Source organism: Osmerus eperlanus, chromosome 5 (genome assembly GCF_963692335.1).
Source record: "Osmerus eperlanus chromosome 5, fOsmEpe2.1, whole genome shotgun sequence".
NCBI lineage: Eukaryota > Metazoa > Chordata > Actinopteri > Osmeriformes > Osmeridae > Osmerus > Osmerus eperlanus.
The window spans coordinates 15,403,379-15,424,249 of record NC_085022.1 but is presented as its reverse complement, the minus strand read 5'-3'; the positions used below and the strand labels follow the sequence as shown (position 1 = coordinate 15,424,249).

Genomic DNA, 20,871 nt, shown 5'->3' with positions numbered 1-20,871 from the left:
GTCGGTTTTCCCTGGAGTACGGCCAAGAACCAGCCCGCTCTAGATGCAGTTGCGAGCTGCTTGTGAGTGTGTCCTTGTGTGTTTTATGCAAACTCTTGTAGGCGTGTTGACTGACGGGGTGTGTTGGTGTAAACCTCGGTAGTAGGCTGTTGTGACAGCCTAGGGCAGTGTGAACGTGGTATGCTGCTGCAGTGTGGGGTTGAGGAGCAAGGTAGAGTTGGGTGGAGTGGGCGTCATAAATGAGTCTGTCAGACAGGTATGTCAGGAACTGGGATAAGTGAAGTGCAGTTTTAACGTGTGAGAGAAGGGGAGACACCGACAGAGACACCGACAGAGACACCGACAGAGACACCGACAGAGACACCGACAGAGACACCGACAGAGACACCGACAGAGACACCGACAGAGACACCGACAGAGACACCGACAGAGACACCGACAGAGACACCGACAGAGACAGAGACACAGACAGAGACACAGACAGAGACACAGACAGAGACACAGACAGAGACACAGACAGAGACACAGACAGAGACACAGACAGAGACACAGACAGAGACACAGACAGAGACACAGACAGAGACACAGACAGAGACACAGACAGAGACACAGACAGAGACACAGACAGAGACACAGACAGAGACACAGACAGAGACACAGACAGAGACACAGACAGAGACACAGACAGAGACACAGACAGAAATGGAAGCTGTGAGAAAGGATGGGAGGGGGAGAAGCGAGACAGGGTGAGACGAGTTTGACCCTGTCTATTGTGGTGGACAACGGCCCATCTGAACAAATTCCACATTGTTTAAACCCAAGAAAACCTCCCGTTGCTTCATACAAATGGAGGTTTGTGCATGCGAGTTTTGCCATTGCATAGAAAGTGTGTGCGTGCATGCGAGCCTATGCCTGTGGACACAGCAATGTGTGTGACTGAGAAGAGATTATCCCACATGCCGTCAGGCAACCCTCCTCCACCCAAGCCCCCAAATCAGGGGGGACAGGACGGAGAACCAGATTACCTCCAGCACCCGTTTTAGGAGAGATTACAGAGGAGTTAGACATGGTCCACAGAGCTCTGGGTCACACCGCTGTTCATAAGAGGCAGTGTTTTTATGTCAAGACAGGCTGAAGATCATAATGCAGTAGGCCTACGTTATGGACAGTTGTCAGACAGTTGTCAAACTAAAAAAGATAAACAAGAAAATAGACACCATGCCTATCAATATTATGAATAACTAGGTTCAACACATCATATAACACATTAGCTGACCTTACCAAAGCCATTTGTTGTGTGACTATGTCACTGTGAATTTACCAACTGTCTAGCCGAACTGATGATAGGGAATGTTGACGTTTTTCAGTCGTCGTCCTGTCAGGCTTGCTTAAAGCTCCGGTGACTTGTTTTGACAACCCAATCAAACGCCCCTGTTATTAATGGAGACTGCATGTTTCTAAAGACTTGTATTCACCAAGTCAAGACATTCCGCTCAGTGTGACCACCAGCTATATCACGTAGCAGCTTTTTTAAATTCCATAATGGCTTGGTTTGTTTGTTTGTCAGAGATTCCACCCACCTCTCTAGTTAGTGTAGGCCTGTGTGTGTTGGCTGTCACCGAAGCGAAATGAAAACCTGGAACACTGACATAGTAAGCCCACCCATCATTCCATGGTGCCTAGTCTTCCTTAATTTTCGTTTTTGGTCTCCTTTCGTTTACACACACTCTGTTGCTCGCCCGCTCGCTCTCCTCTCCCTCTCTCTCATATACATAAACAACTGTTGCTACAATACACTCCCAGTAAAGCATTTGTAAAATCTTGATTTTCCCATAAGAAACCCTATACTGTTTCTAACACACCTTCTTTCCCTTCTCACAGACCAGCATAGAGGACAATGAGAACTACATGGCCATCATCGATGGAGTCAACACTGTTAGCCGATACGGTAAAACCCATTTTTTACCATATTGGATCCACGATTCAACCGAGCTTAATTTTTCGAAAGCGTTGCCATAAATCTGGCTATACATAACCAAAACAATTGCATAAATTCGAATAATACATTTGCGATTTCTGCACCTTCAAACGCCACCTCCTAAACGCTCACATTCGCTCTCCCCCCTACCAAATATCTACCTCCCCAATTTATCACCTCCTATTTTTGCCATCAACCATTGTTCTTTCCTCCCCCTGCTCTCTTCCAGGTAAGAGTGGACCAGTGGACCCCTTTGTCCTCCAGGGCCTGCTGCCAAACTCCACGGCCAAGTACTTCACCTACAATGGCTCCCTTACCACCCCGCCGTGCACCGAGACTGTGGAGTGGATCGTCTTTAAGAACACTGTGGCCATCTCTGACGCACAGGTGTGTGTCGTTGCTGTTTGGTATTGTGTACTGTGCAGACAGTTTGGGAATGATTGGTAGGCGTGTGTGTGTGTGTGAAGGCAATTAGGATGACAGGGGCCCTCCCTGTCATCCCATTCATCCAGCAGGGGCTGACAGCTTGTCTTTCAGAGTGGCTGGGAGGGGTTTGGGCGTTTTTAATTTATGGCCCAGCTCACATAGGGTACAGCGCCATTGCATAGGGTTGGTTTGTACACGTCTGAGCAAGTCTATGCTATTATGTGCATATCAGTTAGTCTGTGTGCGTGTGTGACAAAGAATGAGTGCACGCAACTTTTTTATTTTTTGATGTGTGTGAGAAAGAGAGATAAAGATGGGGATAATGAAAAACTGAGGAGAGCGATGGCATGCACACATACCATGTGGTTCAGGTTAGCCAGAGTGAAGGCTTTCAAGGGCTGATATTTGTTTGATTCAGCGACAGCTTGTAGGTACCCGTCAATCAAACGTACCCTCTGGGGTGAACACAAGGTATTTGGTCGGCTGAAAACTCATCTGTCACTCAAGCCTCACAAACATGTTTCCATTTAGAAAAGCATCGTGTTTACCTCGATCGTTCTTTCTTTCTTTGTGGGCGGGTAACAGAAAAACCTTTCAAGTTTCACAAGACTAATGTATTTATTAATGAGTTCGGCTTTTGTGTAGAATTGGTGTCTTTTGGAAGACCATAGTACGACTTACAGTCTGAATGACAAAATCATAATATTGCTAAATGTGTGCTTACTTATTATTTAACTCATGATTATAGAATGGGATTCATCCTACATACATAAATATCGCAGAGACTGATCAGAAGCACATCAAGAGAAGATGAACAAGCTAATCACTAGCAAGTCCTACAGTGAACTAGATCAGTATACACATTTGCATCCCTGTCGTGCAGCAATAAGGATTTAGCAAGCTAGTCCTGTCACAACATGCACAAACTAGCGTTATATACTGGACTCGGGTGTATTTCTCTCAAGTCACACTTTTAATGGTTATTGTGGAGAGGTGGTTGATGTCTACGAGCTTTGAGTCACAGGATAAGCTGTGTACTATAGTGTTGCGCAATCAAGTGAAGTAGAGGAACAGGTCCAGGTGTATTTGTGTTAGCAGCTGAGGTTGATTACTGCCAGTGTGGGTCTTGTGAGTGTGCGTGGGAATGTATGTCTGTGAGAGGGAGGGTTTTTCCAGTGTGAGGACTGTCTCCTCACTGATGAAGGAGTCAGTGAAAGCATTGCACTATTAGCCAATATAGGTTCATATACAACCTCATTTATTTATCAATTCAGTGAGGTTTCCTGCAGCAAAACGATCGGTCCTACAGTAACACATCCATGAAATGAATCAAGTTAAGGTGGGCCAAAAATAAGTAAATGTGTCTTCTTTCTCTAAGCTGGTAAACTGACTTTGTTGCAAAATCACATGTAAAATAAAAAAACATGTTAAAGAAAATATCTTGATCTCCAGTGCTGGATGTTGTAATATGCTGGACGGGACCTCGTGCAGGTTCTAACGGTGTCTCCTTGTGTTCCTACAGCTGGAGATGTTCTGTGAGGTGATGACCATGCAGCAGGCGGGCTACGTGATGCTGATGGACTACCTGCAGAACAACTACCGGGAGCAGCAGCAGGACTTCATGGGGCAGGTGTTCTCCTCCTACACCGGCACAGAGGAGGTCCTCACACCCAGTACGTACCCACTCTGCTACCTTCCTGCCCACCAGGAGAACGCACTTTAGCTACAGTAGCCGGCTCTATTTTATGGCTGACATATTAGCTAGCCCAGTGCCGTTTGTGAATAACTGTTCAATTGTTGCCCACAAGGAGAGTTGTCCCCTCTTTGACATAAATGGTACCTGATTTCAAACGTGATTGAAGGCTTCAATTGCAGAACTAAACTGACCTAAATATTCAAGGAATAAGTTGATAATGATTAGCCTAATTAAATCTTGTGTGCACTGCAATAGTAGATATATACATGTTGTGATCATAAGTCGGTTGTTATTAATCAGATTTAAAATTGGCAGAATGTGGTTTTATAATCAACACCATGCAAATCCTAAACAGGATTGACAGCATAAACCTTGAAGATGTAGCCTATTCTGTTAATCTATCACATCTAAGCAACTGACGTTAAGGAACAGTAGACTGCGTAAACATTCAGTTTCAAGTGAAGGGAAATAAATCTTGGATTGTAAGCATACCAAAATATCTTTGTGACACTTTGCTGACCTATAAAACTTTCCAATGGGGGAGCTGTCGAAACACAAGGGGATAGCACTGCACTGGTAACCCATCTGTGAAGTAGCCTGCTATCACGGCAACGATGATGCTCTATTTTAGGAACCCTTTCGCTGGGGGCAGCTTTGACGCTGCTCATTGCAGGCATCACACAAAGGTCAGCTGGGCCAATAATTGTGCATGACACGCACACACAGTGGTTCTACTGTACACAGACAGTAGTTCTACACACTAACAGGCACACAGTCACTTCACACGTATGGCTGTGCAACTCATTCTTTGTGACTCCATGGTTTGACAGGTTAACTGGATAGACATCATTCTTCATCAGGACTTTAAATTATAATACTTAACCATGCCTTGTGGCTGGCCATATAACTTTTGGTAGTCAGCATACTGTAGTTGTTACAGTTAAGTGAAATTAACAGCAAAAAAGCACAATAAGTGTCTTTTAGAACTCCTATGTGCATGTTCTTGATTTTATGTTAATATGTATCTGCACACGTTTTTATTGATATGACTAACTGTGATTGTTAGCATCTTTGCATGTGTGATATGTTTTTCTCAATTTTAAGCATTGGGCAAATGTTTTACTCTGTGTTCTTGGCTGTTGATGGGTAACCTTTTTGGGAGTCTGCCCACCTTGTAGGATGAGATTTTGATGCATATTTTATTTGATGTAAAATACTGTCTGGGTTTATTTTTTGGGGTCAATTGGCTTTCATCATACATGCACTAGCATACTGTGCTGTATCATTTTCTGTTGTAAACATTTGATGTGATGGGAATTGGACCATTGAGAACTGCTATTGCATAGAACTTTCGATCATACTCGGATTACATAATAATTTATTCGATTATTTCTAAAGTGTTATTGGTTTTATTGTTTTGTATAATCAGCACTCCTCGCATGGAGGGCATGTAGAACTTGTTGAACCTGGGAGTTGGAGGGTTCTCCTTCTAGAATGATCTTGCTGTCAGTCTGCCCTCTTGTGTTGAAAAAGTGGCATTAGTACTTTACTTGTTTAAGCTTCTCTCGACTTCTCCATCTTTCTTAGAATGAAGCCTTTCAATGCAGAGGACGTTGTAAACCAGATTAAATGATTGTTGATTATTTGGCAAAGCATGAACTCACCCTCCACCCGACATCAAGCCCTCTGAACCCTTGACTTTGTGTCCGGCTCTAAGAGGATAAATCGGGTCAGGGATTTCTGAGCGTGCGACTTAGCCCAGGAGGATGTGTGTCAGTGGCTTAGACGTCATTCCCTGACAATTGTTTCACGTCAAATTTCTATTGATCCAGGGCTCAGTGTCCCCCTTAATCTGAGTTAATCCCAGAGTGTCCCACAGTGTCTCTGTGTCGGATCTGCATTATCTCTGGGGCACTAATCTGGGATGGTGAACTTTGAACACTCAAAATGATAGGTCACGAGGAACAAGAGTGGTAAACATCGTTTTGACGGACGTGTAATTGTTTTCAGTGTGTCTGTTTAGAAGTGGGCAGTATTCCAGAGTAATGTACCTGATCCTGAGGTTGTACGCTGCCAAACAGCGTGGTCCTCAACATTCCGTCCTTCTGTTTGGATTTTGAATCAAGAATCTCTTGCATCTCACCTTATGGGCTTACCGTGTCCATCTGGTCTCTCAGATGCTGGCCTTTCCATCAATCCACCCCCTCACCTCGCTCTCCCACTTTTTACCTCCCTCCCTTCTTTCTCTTAGTCTGCAGCTCCGAGCCCGAGAACGTGGAGGCGATTCCACACAACTACACCAGCCTGCTGGTGATGTGGGAGCGGCCGCGGGCTGTGTACGACGCCGGGATCGAGAAGTACTCGGTCACCTACCGGCTGGCCCCTGGGGAGGACACACCCGCCTTCCAGTACCTGACTGATGGGGACCAGGATGTGGTGAGGGCGAGCTGGTGGTGGTTGGTTGGTGGTGTGAAGGGACATTGGAATAGCTACTGTGGGTTGGGTGATGGGTCAGAGATCAAGTTGAATTTGAATGAACATTGAACTAGCTTTTAGTCCCCCTCTGAGGTTACACGCATTGTTTCATGTTCAGGATTTTTGATAAAACCATCACCCATAGCACCACAATACTCTGGTTGTGGTGGTAAGTGGACAGATGGCAGGATACACACAACAAATCAATAGGACAATACAAAGACGACCACAGGGCTTCTCCTCCACTCTTTTCTCTCCTGAACGTCTTGTTATCCTTCCTCTGTCCACTAGGGGGCGATCCTCCAGGACCTGCTGGCCAACACCAGCTACGTGGTCCAGGTGGTGGCGGTATGCACCAACGGTCTGTACGGCCGTGTGAGTGACCAGCTGACGGTCGACATGCCCATCGACGACCCCGGTAAGAGCGACCGTGCCCGTCCCTCCCGTGTCAGCCCAGGCCGTGTCTAGAGTTGTACCCCCCGCAGAGACACCATACCTAATATGTAGCTCAGTAGGCTGATCTTTTGCAAACCAGTTAGCTGTGTCTTTTTCTGTGTCTTTCAAAAATACAACCAGGTGTTCAGATGACTTCAAACCCAGAGTTTGCTACAGCATTAGCTAGTTGGCTAGGTTGTCATCTGGTTACTGTGTACTAATTCAAAAGTCCCCACAGATCTCTCCGATAGTCTCTCAAATATAGTAATTTATATCTTTCTTTGAGATCGCTCACCCTCCAAATAAGAAAACTCTTTCAAACCATAAAAACATCAAAGCCAAGGCAAACATCTTCCTCTCACCAATGTTATAAAGTGTCGGCATGCCGATGGAACCATCTTGGATGTCATACTGACTGAATCATGATTGCTGTAGGTTCCACTCCAACATCCTTCCAATGAATGACAGGAATTTGCCATTTTAGGACCCAAATCTCCGTCCATTTCCTCTCCTATCATGTTCTCCTCGCTTGTCTTTTCAGTGTTAAATGCACGTGTTTAACATACTATGTGTTCTACTCTCATCTACAGCGAAACTGTTTCTATGTGCTTTCCTCTGTATCTTCCTCTTAAATGTGATTTTTTCTATATTCCTGAGATGTGGAAAGAACATGTTTGGTTTGAGGTCAAGGGTCATTTCCTGTGTCCCCATTTCACAAAAAAGACAAAGCCGACATCTTTGTTTTTGCACCCTCTCCAGCTATCACAGTAAGAGAATGTTTGCATGTGTGCAGCATTTATGACGTGCACTGGAACGGTAATGTTGGTATCTCTGTATTTGCTGACTAAAGTTGATAATAAACTATTGTGACTTGCTAAAAATGCTCTGCATCATATTTCAGTATGCATGAATGCGCTTTTGCACTGAAATGATTTGACAGTTGTGTGACTGAACAAGTTGTGATAGCAACAAACTTGTACTGTGGTAAAGTCTGTGTAGCGACCATACAACTACCATCAGATCATTTGTGGACCCTGGTTTATATGTTCACTCACCCATTCCCTCTCCATTTAACTTTTTAAAAACTCACCTCATGCTTCACAAACCAGTCTGATCTGGCCTCCATGATGTGTAACTTAGCCCCACTCAGGTAAGAGGCCCCATTGTCCCCACAACCCTTGTATCTGTGGATGTGTTTGTGTGTTGAGAATCTACCAGGTGCATGGGGGGAGACTCCTAACATCCCAAAAGCGATACTACAGTGTGTGTGTGTGTGTGTGTGCGCATGTCAGTGTGTTTACACTTCTCACAAGTACTTCCTTTTGTGTTTTTGACCCAAACAAACAGATTGAAATACTACTACTACTACTAAGGTTTTTTTGTGGTTTTTTTTTTCTCACCTGTTCTCTCACTGTGTTAAACCAGCAATGGCAATAACATTCACAAATATTTGGAATCTGGGGTTGTCTTTGGTCAGAAGATTCTGCATATTTAATGCAGATACTGTGGATCACCAGAGAACCTTTGGTGGATATCAAGCTCCAGGTGGACTTGTCAAAAGGCCTTTCCTGAAGACTAGTCTGTGACTTTAATAGTATACACTTAATTGCTCAAAACATTGCAATGAAGATGTTGTACACAGAATGGTTTTCATGTTTAATTTGACCGATTTTCAGGCACCTTTCCCTCTGGTTTTCCTATGCATTTTCTGTTTAACCTATTATCGTTGAGATAATGTAATTGGGAACTTCAACAAGTAACTTCTATAAAATGTGTTCTGTTCTTTTTGCAACACAGTTTATGATCATTTTCACCTATGGTAGCACCAGTTATGGTGATGGAATGCTGTATTAATATCAATTTGGTACAATTCGGTTTTAATGTATTATTGCAATTTTGTTAGCAAAGTATCTCAAATTTTCAAACTCTTGCTTATTTTCAGAGGCTTACCCAAACCTAGATTCAACTGAATTTGAAGAGGAGGTAAGGATCAGTCCATTCAAATTCAAGTCTTTTATTGTCAGATGCACAGAACAACACAAACTGGGCACTGAAATTCTTATGACAACGCAAAGAAACCTGGCATAACATGACATACGTACTCTGAACATAGATTACACCTATGATATGAAAAAAATATAATAAACCACTTAAATATACAAAATAATATACAATAGTATACTAAACTTTTAATACACATAACCTTATAAACCTATACTAACCTAAAGACAAGTGAGGCAACAATTAGTGCAATATTGCTGATATGCAACCAGTAGTTGAGTGACAGTGTGTAAAGTGGCTAGGGAGAAAGTGGTGGGTGTATCACTGTCCATTCAGAAGCCTGATGGCTTCTGATTCATCCATAAATGCAATTGAGTTTTTAGAACATGAGTGTCCTGCAAGTTTTTGCTTATGATTTAAAAGCGTTTCCTTTATTCCTTAACTCCTTAACAGGACGACAGTTGGTCAAACCCTTCTTTGGCCGTACCAGGAAGTAACCAAGACAATGACATGGACTTGACCTCCACCACCCCCACGACGACTCGTCCGACTACACATCCACCAAACCGCATCTTCTCCGGTATCACAACCACCGCAGAATCTTCCCTCAAGAAAACCACAGAATCTGCCTTCAAGCCCCACCAGCCCGATCAAGCCCGGACCTCCACGGAACCAAGTGTAAAGCAACGGACGACCTCCACAGAGCCAAGCAGAGGCACCACCCCACCTGGCCCTGGCAGAAGAGGCGGGGTCAGCACCCGTCCTCCCTCCAGCCGGGGGGGCTTCAGCAGCACTACTCCCATGTACAGAACAACCGCTACGACAGGGCCATCTCGCGCCGTTTCCACCCTGACGTCCCCGTCCGGGGTGGAGAAGGTCAGAGCGGCGGCCCGACCCGTTACCATCGCCGGAGACGCGAGCAGCGAGGCCACAGATCCAACACCTCTTGTGGAAAGCCTGCCGGCAGCCACCTCCGCCTCCTCTTTCTCTCAGGGCGTGCCACTGAGGCCTACAAGTCCCAGCATGCCCTTTGTTTCACCCACCACCACCGCCTCGCCCTTTGGCGGCATTCTCTCGCAGACCACTCAGCCGGTGTTCAACGGTGAGCGTCCCTCTGTTGTCCCATCCTCCTCCCTCGTGTGTGGCACCATGGACCCCAGTGACCCCGGCAACGCCCCCGCTGCCTGCCTGCATGCCCCTCCCCCCTCGTCTAGACCTGTGTCGTCTGTGCCCTCCCCTGCTCGGGACCCCCCGCATGCCGCTACCGTACTGTCGTCTAGTGGTGACCACTCCCTTGCCGCTCCCACCCCCGAGTTACCCTCCCACAACCCTATCCCTTCTGCCCTCCCTCACCCCTGGCACCCCCTGTCTGGCTGGGAGACCCACAAGGTCCTCTCTGGTGGTGTTGGGTTTGATGATGATGGTGATAGCGGTGATGGTGGTGATGGTTCCTCGTCAGTGACCTCATCGGGTGACCCCCCCCCTATGTTTACCGATACCCCTCCCCTCCGAACCCTGCCTGACCCCGCCTCATCCGCCGTCAAGTCGTCTGAATCCGTTTGGGACCCTTCCGACCTCTCTAGATCTCTGTCTGCAGCAGCCTCTCTGTCCGTCCTCGACCCCACCCTCCAGCCTTCGGCTCTTCTGTCTAGTGACCTGTCCCTCTCCGGAGCCACCCCTGGCCTCGGAGACCCTCTCTCCGGCGGGCTCGAGGACTACCCTTACGCGACCGGGGGCGCGGTCGACTCGTTTCTCTCTGGTGCCAGCGGTGACGGGTATCTGTTAGCTAGTGGCGTGGATGCCATGTGCACCTGCTCTCTGGAACCTTCGACGCCGTCATCGTGGTTGCATGCCTCGCCTCACCTCCCGTTGCCCTCGTCCGCCCGGGGCACGGCTAGCCTAGAGATCTACTCTAGCAGTGGGCTTCCCTCGGGCTCCAGTAGCTACTTAGATGACCTCCTCTCTCCGCCTGTGGCAGGCTCTTCCTCCGACGGCCTGTCAGTAGACCAGCCTCTCTTCTCCTCTCATAGGGGTGTCTCTCCTCCCCCTTCCTCCTCCCTTTCCCACCCCCCTTTCTACGGTTCCCGTAGTGACGTGCCCGTTTCTGTTGCAGCCACGGCATCTGGGTCCGAGGACGTCAGATTCTCCACGTCTGACTCGTCCCGAACCCTCACCCCCTCCACACCCACGGCCTCCCCCCCTACCTCCACCCCCACTCCCAACCTCACCCTCGACGGCCCGAGTACAGATGGCGCTAGCGCCTCTGGCTCGGCCTTGTTCGGCGAGTCTCAGGAGAGCCTACTAGATCAGGAGTGGGACAGAGTTCAAAGTTCAGCGTCTGGCGATGGCGCGCTCCCGTACTCGACCGGGGTCGCGCCCTCCGTCACCGCCCCCTCGCTCACCACGGAGACGTCCCCGGTCACCCCCGACGACGGCGACGAGCGCTCCTCCGCGTTCTATTTCGACACCGAAAGCGGCAGCGCAGTCGCCACAGAGAGCGGCAGCGCCGTCGCCACAGAGAGGGGCGGCACCACGGTGAGCGTTTCCATGGTAACTTCGGCCACGCCATGGTCGCTAGGTGGGGAGGAAGAGAGCGGCTCGGGGCAGGGCGAGAGCCCGTACGACAACGAGACATCTTCCGACTTCAGTATTCCCGAGCGCACAGAGAGAGACTCTGAGGAGGATCCTGTCGAAGGTAAAGGGCCCTCCCATCGGAGGGCGGAATTTTGTCTGCGCAACCTGCAGGGGCAGAGTGTGTTACTGACGGGAAAACGACTCCTCCCATGATCCAAAGGAAACAGGAAGAGGCTTGAGGATTCACCAAAAGAGTTGACTAACCTACCCACCTGTTTGCGAAAAACTAAAATGTCATCATTTAAGTGTGTGTGTGTCTGAGTGTGCATTTTCACAGTCAATGGTACATTTTGAGGGGGGCCTTGAGAGAACCTCACCATAACTCAAACAAACATCACGCCAACACTATACCCCAAAACAACAGTCAATTGTATATTTGAACTTCAGCCAGCAGTAGCGCTTCATAACCAGCAGGTGGCAGCAATTATCTTTGTCTCCCTGCAGACTACCTACCAATGTCAAGGCAACAAGCATTTCAGCACGGATTCCTTGATTAATACGATTTTTCAATTCAAAACTAAACCATTTCTGACCTTGAGGTGTTTCATTTGAAATACCTTAGGAAAGAAATGTAATTGTGCCATTTGTACACATTCTTTAAGGTTTTATACCTCAACTATCTATTTTGGAAAGCTTACATTTAGTGCCAGTTCCATCGCTTCCTGAATTACATAATTACGTGTACTCAAAAGAGTGTGCTCCAGTCTTGAATAACCTTTTAGCACATCTATATGTACATTAGACACCAAAATCCTTTAGCGGGATCTGCTTCTATTCTTTGCCATCCATCACCAGCAATGTGTGTGAATGTATGAGGACACCACAGCTGTGATGCACTGTATTTTAGGAATGCAAAGTTGATCCCCAAGTTTATATATTCAACATTCATCTCGCGCTCAAACACAAAGGTAGGTTTGATGCGTTTATGCCCATGGTAAGATTAGTTTCCTCACTGGTTTGCAAATGATAGTCAGGACACCGAGGAACACCATCTGGCACAGATTCTGCATGCACGCATTATGGCCTGTATCAGGATGCATTACGTATGCATGCTGCATGGTAGACCCTTGCTTTCGCATGCAAGTAGTGGTGGATGACTGAGTATTTTGTTCATTTTTCTCATCGTGTAAGAGTGCCTTGTGTCCGTGCGCTGTAAGTGTGTGTTAGATGTGTAAAAGCTGTGTGAGAGACCACCTGCGTCTGCGTGTGGACCACGTAATATTATTGCTTTTGGGTGTGACCCCTGACCCTTGCCCCCCTGCCTCCACCTCTACACAGAGGCCAGTAACAGCAGCCACGAGTCCAGGGTGGGCTCAGCCCGGGAGAAGGAGCAGAAGGCTGTGGTGCCCCTGGCTGTGGTCTCCACCTTCACCTTCCTGGGCCTGGTCATCCTGGTGGGCATCCTGATCTACTGGAGGTAGGACCAAGACGGGGAACTCGGGTCTGGTGATCGCATTGCTCATGGTGCAGTTGGAGCTCAAGAGTTCAGTGGGTTATAGCGGAAATAGCAGAGGCAGTTGAATGTCAACATTTTTAGGTAACTAATAAAAGAAGATTAAACAGGGTTAGAAAACAGGGATTAAACAGGGATCTGCATAACATTGGGGATGGCAGATTTCATATCTCCGAGTGGAGTCGTCAAAAGCATCAACAAATACATGCTGACAATGTGCCATAACACAGGAGTCCTGAGCTCCTCCCGGACTTCCGTGGCCAGAGCCACCTCCTTGATGCATAATCTTGATGCTCCTTGTGTATAATCTTCCTAAAGGCTTAAGCTTTTACAAACGTCTTCTTTTCGGCATTGATAGGGTTCTGGTCTTCCCTTAAGGACTCGCTCCACCAGACCCAGTGAGGCTGATACCTGACATGTTGTTAGGGTTAATCTGCCACGCGCGTTCTGGAGAATGCTTTGGGGGGTCATGGGGGCAGTGGAGGGGATGTGTCAAAGGTCTGTTTTGTTAAGCCATAATTGTCCATGAGATTTAATCTCCCCAGACATGGCCCAATCTTCCCGGAGAAAAATGCCACACATGCATGCACCCTCATTCACTGTGCTGAAAGCTAGGGCCTAAATTGGCTTTTAACACTGGTCTCACACTTAATTCGTGTTAATACCTTATTTTTTTATTGTTAGATTGTGATTTAAATTTTTCAATTAGGCTTTTAGTATAAAGTTCTGACTTGGGGCTTTTCTGATGATGCCTCTTTACTGGGATGGGGAATTGACTACTGGAACTGAGAAATGATAAATTCCAGAAATCCAATCATTGACACGTTGTAGTGACGATAAATATATTTTGATAACCTTTTTTTGATTTTATGATTGTACAATTTTCATCTCTCTTGGCGCAGAAACAACATATTGTTCATGTTTTCTCCTGTGCTTGTTATTGTACTATGCGATTGAGGAGTGGTAAGCCTCTAGTAATCTTTGCGTTGTGTGATTAATTCTCAGATAACAATGTGCGCCTACCTCAGTGAACATCGAGTCGAGCGCGCGCCAGTGGTTGGCGCGAGCGTCGGGGGGGGGGAGGAGGAGGAAAGGGCCTCGTCTTGATTATGTCCAACATGAGGGAATTGTGTTTAGCGTCTTGTAAAACGAGTGGCGGCAAGCCCAGTGGTACTAATCCTATGCGTGTTGCGTCTCGGTACGTCCCACGGTGACATGGTGCGCATTTGGCCACCTCACAGCTGTCCATTTGGGGTCAAGCGAGCAGTCTTCGCGAGGTATTGGATTAGTCATGTAGGCTACAGTATTTCGACTTGAACCCTTGAGGTGAATTGATATTCCATGTAATAAAAACACAAACACATTACACAGGAAAACGCCAATGTGTATGATTTTTGACGTATTTTCTTACGTAGTATTTTGATGAAGACACCAACTTCATCCCCAACTGTGGCCTTGTGTTGATGAGAACGTCTTTGAAACCAACCCATTTAATCTTACAGGGGTATTTCCGTGCAGGCTAATCCGTCCTGTGATGTCCATTTTTGGCCAACATAACCCAAGTTTACCAGAAAGACAGACAGGGTTCATCCTGTTAAAAACCTGTCAAGGATTAGAGGGAACATCTTTTTTCCTGTGTTATGAACAGATTACTATTAAGGTCCAACATCTGTGGTGTGCCCTTTTCATCTTCCAAAACAGAACTACAAAGACAATTTCAAGCCTTTCATTATGCAGTCTTCATTGAAGCTTCAAGGACCCACATTTTTGGAAATTCAGGATTCCTATTTTTCATTAAGTTTTACACAAGCAGACAACGCTGACACAGTCTTGTATCATGGTATTAAATAGTGAACAGTATATATATATCGTATCATCCCGAGCAAGAAAAACAACAGCAATATGCAACATTTTTTTTTTTTGGTGTGTTTTCTGAAATTAACTTCACAATTAACATGGCAAATATACTGCGACAATAACGTTTATTTATTTTGTACAGGAAATGCTTCCAGACAGCCCATTTCTACATTGAAGATAACACATCACCTAAAGTGATACCTGTGCCTCCTATGCTTACACCAGCAGGTAACACACACACACACCTCTTATTAATTCAGTATATTTGGCATAAAATCAAAACCTTACATTTCACAAAGCAGGCATATGGACTAGCTTTCCCTTTACTAACACATTACCAAACATCAGGATGACCAGCGGTTCACATTAAGAGCAGCCTTCAAAGCTCAGTGCTCATCTTTTAGAATAATTATTTTACCATTATACCCCCAATCCATGTTGTTAATACAACTATCAGACACGCATATTACACACGAGATGCGCTTCACCAAAATATTGTCGATGTAGGTTTGCTTCAGATCAATATCCTGTTAGTGAAATGTCTATCAATATCTGGAGTGTTCCATTTTGGCACTCTTAAATAACAAGTTTATTTGTTCCAAAACAAAATCTCATACAGTAGAAATGCAAATGATTTTATAATTGGGGACTGTTTGCTCAGTATCAATTCCTTCTTTCCTGTCTGGTTGCTTGTGTTTTAGATGAGCATGACGCGCTCCCAGTGAAGCAGTTTGTCAAGCACGTCGCCGAACTTCATGACACCAATGCATTCTCCCGAGAGTTTGAGGTGCACAGTCACACAGTCACTACTCACTGTTCGTTGCTCCCTCACGAAACATTGCAGTGTTGAATTCCTTGAACCCTTGACCCCCCCACACACACACACACACTCTTTACTGAAAAGAATCGTATGAGTTTGAGTTTGGCAATAATTGCTTTACTCGGTGCTGTGATATAACCGATGTCATGTGTTCGGGGTGAGGGACTGAAAATAAAACCTGTGCCACGACGACGACAAACAATGACTATGCTACGGCTATCATTTGATTATTTTGTAACCTGCCGTGGAAGTATGGCATATTGTGCCTTTGCCCTTCAAAATAACCCGCTATGAAAACAAAGTAAAAAATTCTAGTGGTTTGTTCTATACTTTTATGTCTGCCTCCATTTTGTTAAACAATCCAATCGTCGTTTGGAATGTTGATGGCTGTGTTGTATTTCCTAGTCGGCATGTGAAAGGTTAATGGGATGCATGCTGTGTAACAAATTGACTCTCTCTCTCTGTGTCATTGTCACATTACTGCGCAGCGTACATTGACGGGCCCAGCATGACAGGGCGTATTTCCTCACACATGTTTGTCCAAATGTTTTCCTATAAAAACACACTCACTTAGGACTAGACTTGTCGTATGGTCTAGGAAGGAGGGGGCAGGGGAGAGATTATTTGTGCAGGCTGAAGTTTGTTGATTGTTAAAAGAAGCGCTTTGTCTACACGCCAAAGTAAATTCTAGGTTCTTCTGCAACACTTTACATCAAGGTTTGAGGTTACATCGTCTACCATGTAACTTCAAAGCAATTCCTATGTACCTACCTGTTATGTTTTTACCATCCCAATTATTATGCAGTTCCATGGTGGTTAACAATCTATATAGACACATATCATATTTTGCTATAATATTTTAGCTGTTTAAATAGATCAATTACCAACTGAAAAGTCGTTTGTTGGTTGTCAATGACAGCTTGACATGTCCTACGGACAACATGGCCATAGGGTCAGTCCGACGCCAAGCCTAATTCCTTGGCTCAGCTTTCTATAGTCCGTCTGAAGCATGTACAGTGAATGTCGATATAAATCTACCGGTGTAGTGTCTTGTGTGTCTTGTAATATGTTATATTTTTGCACTTTTATTCACTGTGTGTCACGGAACATCATCGCTGTGCTTTCTGCATTCACACTCCCACCATTAGATATTGAAAGAGTGTTACGAGGTAAGTCACATGTCCCCTTTTGTTTTTAGCCATGTAGCATGTAGCTATCAGGTTTTTGTGTGTAGATGCATGTCGTGCCACAAACAGCCAATGTTTTTTTGTTATTATTTGTGTGTTATTTGGGATGCTATGATTGCAGGAGTGATGTGACAAAGAACTGCTGTGTTTTTTTAGGAGGTGCAGGCATGTACGGTAGACCTGAGCATCACCACAGACAGCTCCAACCATCCAGACAACAAGAACAAGAATCGATACATCAACATCCTGGCATGCAAGTATCTGACGCGTAGAACCAATCCATTCATATTTCCCATCACTCTTTATCGAGTTTCTATTGGTCTTTGTTCCGAGTTCTTGGATCTGTCTCCGTCTATAGATGACCACAGCCGTGTACGACTTTCACCCCAGACTGACAAAGACGGGAAGAGTGGAGATTATATTAATGCCAACTATGTGAATGTAAGAAATCTTCATTCCACTTTCAGATGAGCCTTTTGAAACAGATATGAAAGATGACTTATTGTAGGGGCATCATTATTGCACGTGTATAAAAAATATGTAATATTAGCATCTGGTATAAACATAATCCCAAAACTAATTTGGAATGCCTCATTGCTTGCTGCTGCCCCTCACGGCCTCTTCTCTCCAGGGCTTTAACAAGTCCAGGGCCTATATCGCGGCCCAGGGGCCTCTGAAGTCCAGCACTGAGGACTTCTGGAGGATGGTGTGGGAGCAGAACGTTGGGGTCATCGTCATGATCACCAACCTGGTGGAGAAGGGCAGGGTGAGAGACTGACACTCCTTCATGCTCTCCACTAGCTACACCTCATCAGCAGGGCGACGTCAAGAAACAGCCATCTGGATCGTTCTGGATGGCTAATAAGGACAGAAATAGACTGTCTCCTTGCATGCCTATTTGTGTTGTTGTTTTTGCTGTTGTATGATGGATAAATGTTGCCCCCTCCCTCAGAGGAAGTGTGACCAGTACTGGCCGTTGGAGAGCCAGGAGGAGTACGGCAGTTTCCTGGTTACCCTGCGGAGCACCAAGGTCCTGGCCTACCACACCCAGAGGACCTTCACCCTCAGGAACACCTGTGTCAAAAAGGTTAGAGGGAACCTCTCGTCCCCTCAGTATTTCAGGACTTATGTTTGCACTTGAATCTATCCGGTTTTATGGCATCTTCCTTCAAACCTCTCCACATGGACACATGATGTGTCAATGATTTGTTAGTGGAATAAACCACCTTATCCCAGTCGATTAACTTCCCGTTCTTTGTCCTCCGACTGGCAGGGATCTCAGAAGGGGCGGAGCAACGAACGAGCGGTGACCCAGTATCACTACACCCAGTGGCCGGACATGGGGGTGCCAGGGTACGCCCTCCCTGTCCTCACGTTCGTCCACAAGTCCTCCGAGACCCAGACGGGCGACATGGGGCCTATTGTCGTGCACTGCAGGTGGGTTGTTACAGAGGGTACCGGATGGCCTGCTTTCACACATGCTCTTAATAGAACGTTATGTTCCAGTGTCCCTTCTTACGCACTACTAGCCTTAAGGGTGTTTGGATTGGACAACATTGACATGCTTATTCTTGTAATCATATCAGAGATGAGGTATAAGTTTTGTAACTGAATTAGGAAAGTCACCAGGATTCTAGTCCACTGGTGAACTCGTACTGTACAGAATGTTCCCTCAAAACAACCTGATGGGAAACTGTATCCTTGTATTTTACTGTTTGAAGAATTGCCTGTTGTCTTGCATGTGATTGCAGTGCCGGTGTTGGCAGAACGGGCACTTACATTGTGTTGGACAGCATGCTGAAGCAAATCAAAGAAGAAAACAGTGTCAACATTATGGGCTTCCTCAAACACATCCGCACACAAAGAAACTACCTGGTTCAGACAGAGGTGAGAGGTCATTCAAACATAAACAGAGGATAAATATTACCACTGTAGACCTAAACCCTGACCAAGAAACAAACAACTACAACTATATTTCCATGAAATATCGTAGGTGTGCTTAGGCTGCAGCAAGATTCCACTGCTGTTTGATTTTTGATTCATAACCTATTCCAGCCACAACTACAAACAGCCTTCCGTAACAGTGACTAAACAGGCACAACAATAATAACAACAACAAGAAAGAATCAGGAGTAATTTCTGTTTCTATTTACTCGAATCATTCAGGAACAATACATCTTCATTCACGATGCCCTAGTGGAAGCCATTTTGGGCAAGGAGACTGAGGTAATGTCCAGCCACATCCACAGCTACGTCAACGACCTCCTGACCCCTGGGCCCTCTGGCAGGACCCACCTGGAGAAGCAGTTCAAGGTAAATGCTCGTCAGACTCTTGTGCCGTACATTTTCACAGAAGCTAAGACATGCACCGTAGCAAACATCCTAAGCCAGAAAAGAGTAGTTAACCTTCTGATGAGTGCATGTTTTTGAATCATCAATAAAACCTTCAAACACTTCAGAGGGATATCTGTGAAGTCGTGCCTTAAATATCGTCTGCACTCTGCATTCCTTATATGAAGGCATTAAAGTACAAGACAGCAGGGGTACAAAAAACGGGTTTAAAATGAACAGGAATCCTCTGCTATTTGAAAAGGGACAGGTGCAGATACTAACATAAGTTCTGGTGCCAATGTCCTTCCAGTTGATAACGCAGGCCAATGCCAAGCAATGTGACAACTCTGCAGCCCTGAAAGAGTGCAACAGAGACAAGAACAGAGACTGCTCTTTGGTACCCGGTAAGTTCCAGACATATTCATCTTTACTGTGAAAAGGCACAACAAAAGCCCACTAATCCTGGTCACCTTGAAACATTGCCCTTACAACAAACAACGGAACAGGAGCTTTTAAGAAACTCAACTCAACTATAATGTTTTTTTGTCCTGCCAAAGAAGTCTAAATGGCTTATGTACCCTGGAAGTGTGCAGACGTTACTATAATATCTGAAGTATAATCATTCAATTTCTGTTTTCAGTTGAAAGGTCGCGAGTGTGCTTGTCTACTGTGGCAGGTGAAACGTCAGACTACATCAATGCCTCATACATAACCGTAAGAGCTCACACTCACAACTACATGAAGAAAAGACTGCATTAAGCGGCAGGTGCTAAATGGTAGTAAAGGAACAACAAACTTTAACTTACAGGCTTGGTAGATTCATTCAAGTCACTGGTTACAGTGACTTGAATACACTACAGTGTAATTTAAAAAAGTAGCAATAGAATTTGAACAAATACAAATAATACTAACAATGTAAGTTGATGGACAGTACATGTCAGGTGTGCAGATTAGTTGTAATTACTGGACAGAGGAGATAAACGTAGTATTACACACTACCGGTGACGGCTGTAAAACGTTTCTTTCCACAGGGGTACCGGCACAAAACTGAATTCATTGTGACCCAGAATCCACTGCCTAGCACTACCAAGGACTTCTGGAGGATGGTCTGGGAACACAACGCTCAGGTCATCGTGTCTCTGCCAGGAACGCAGGCCACACCGGGACACCCCAGCCCAGTGAGTGGCCCTGCTTGCTTCACAATAAACTCATACTCCCAGTGGATGTTAAATCTAACAAAAACGTTCACACCAAGAACCATAGGTTTACCCATTTCCATCTGAAGTGGGTTAACCCATTGCTGATCCATTAACCCGTGTGCTGCCTTCGGGTCACATGACCCAAAGGTTCATAACGAACCATTGTTGTGTTTACTCAATTTTACCCAAACAAAAACAAATAATCATTTTATTTTAACCTTCGCAATGTGGGGGGTCTGAGACAGCCCAACGGTTAAAAGAAAATGCTTCAATTAGTTTTTGTATGCGGTAAAGTTGTCGCAATACGACGGTGGGTCACAATGACTGATGGGTTAGAATGACCCGAAGATAACAAGGGTTAAGGCCCGGTTAGTACACA

General features: G+C 45.6%; 1 protein-coding gene across 5 annotated transcripts in view; it reads left to right on the top strand.

The window, feature by feature from the left end:
* Positions 1-20,871, top strand: part of ptprz1a (protein tyrosine phosphatase receptor type Z1a) — a 45,793-nt gene that overhangs the window by 21,182 nt on the left and 3,740 nt on the right. Inside the window, exons 6-27 of one of the 5 annotated variants that reach the window (XM_062461904.1) lie at positions 1,882-1,948; positions 2,208-2,365; positions 3,927-4,077; positions 6,352-6,536; positions 6,867-6,993; positions 8,953-8,993; positions 9,465-10,113; positions 11,125-11,706; positions 12,924-13,062; positions 15,098-15,183; positions 15,657-15,742; positions 16,924-16,944; positions 17,119-17,215; positions 17,321-17,403; positions 17,594-17,728; positions 17,915-18,049; positions 18,236-18,399; positions 18,714-18,849; positions 19,129-19,275; positions 19,604-19,697; positions 19,934-20,007; positions 20,325-20,471. In XM_062461904.1, coding sequence (XP_062317888.1) covers positions 1,882-1,948; positions 2,208-2,365; positions 3,927-4,077; positions 6,352-6,536; positions 6,867-6,993; positions 8,953-8,993; positions 9,465-10,113; positions 11,125-11,706; positions 12,924-13,062; positions 15,098-15,183; positions 15,657-15,742; positions 16,924-16,944; positions 17,119-17,215; positions 17,321-17,403; positions 17,594-17,728; positions 17,915-18,049; positions 18,236-18,399; positions 18,714-18,849; positions 19,129-19,275; positions 19,604-19,697; positions 19,934-20,007; positions 20,325-20,471 — 3,504 coding nt within the window. Of the gene's footprint in view, positions 1-1,881; positions 1,949-2,207; positions 2,366-3,926; positions 4,078-6,351; positions 6,537-6,866; positions 6,994-8,952; positions 8,994-9,464; positions 11,707-12,923; positions 13,063-15,097; positions 15,184-15,656; positions 15,743-16,923; positions 16,945-17,118; positions 17,216-17,320; positions 17,404-17,593; positions 17,729-17,914; positions 18,050-18,235; positions 18,400-18,713; positions 18,850-19,128; positions 19,276-19,603; positions 19,698-19,933; positions 20,008-20,324; positions 20,472-20,871 lie in introns of all 5 variants that reach the window. The other 4 variants (XM_062461905.1, XM_062461902.1, XM_062461903.1 and 1 more) reach the window with 4 other exon arrangements.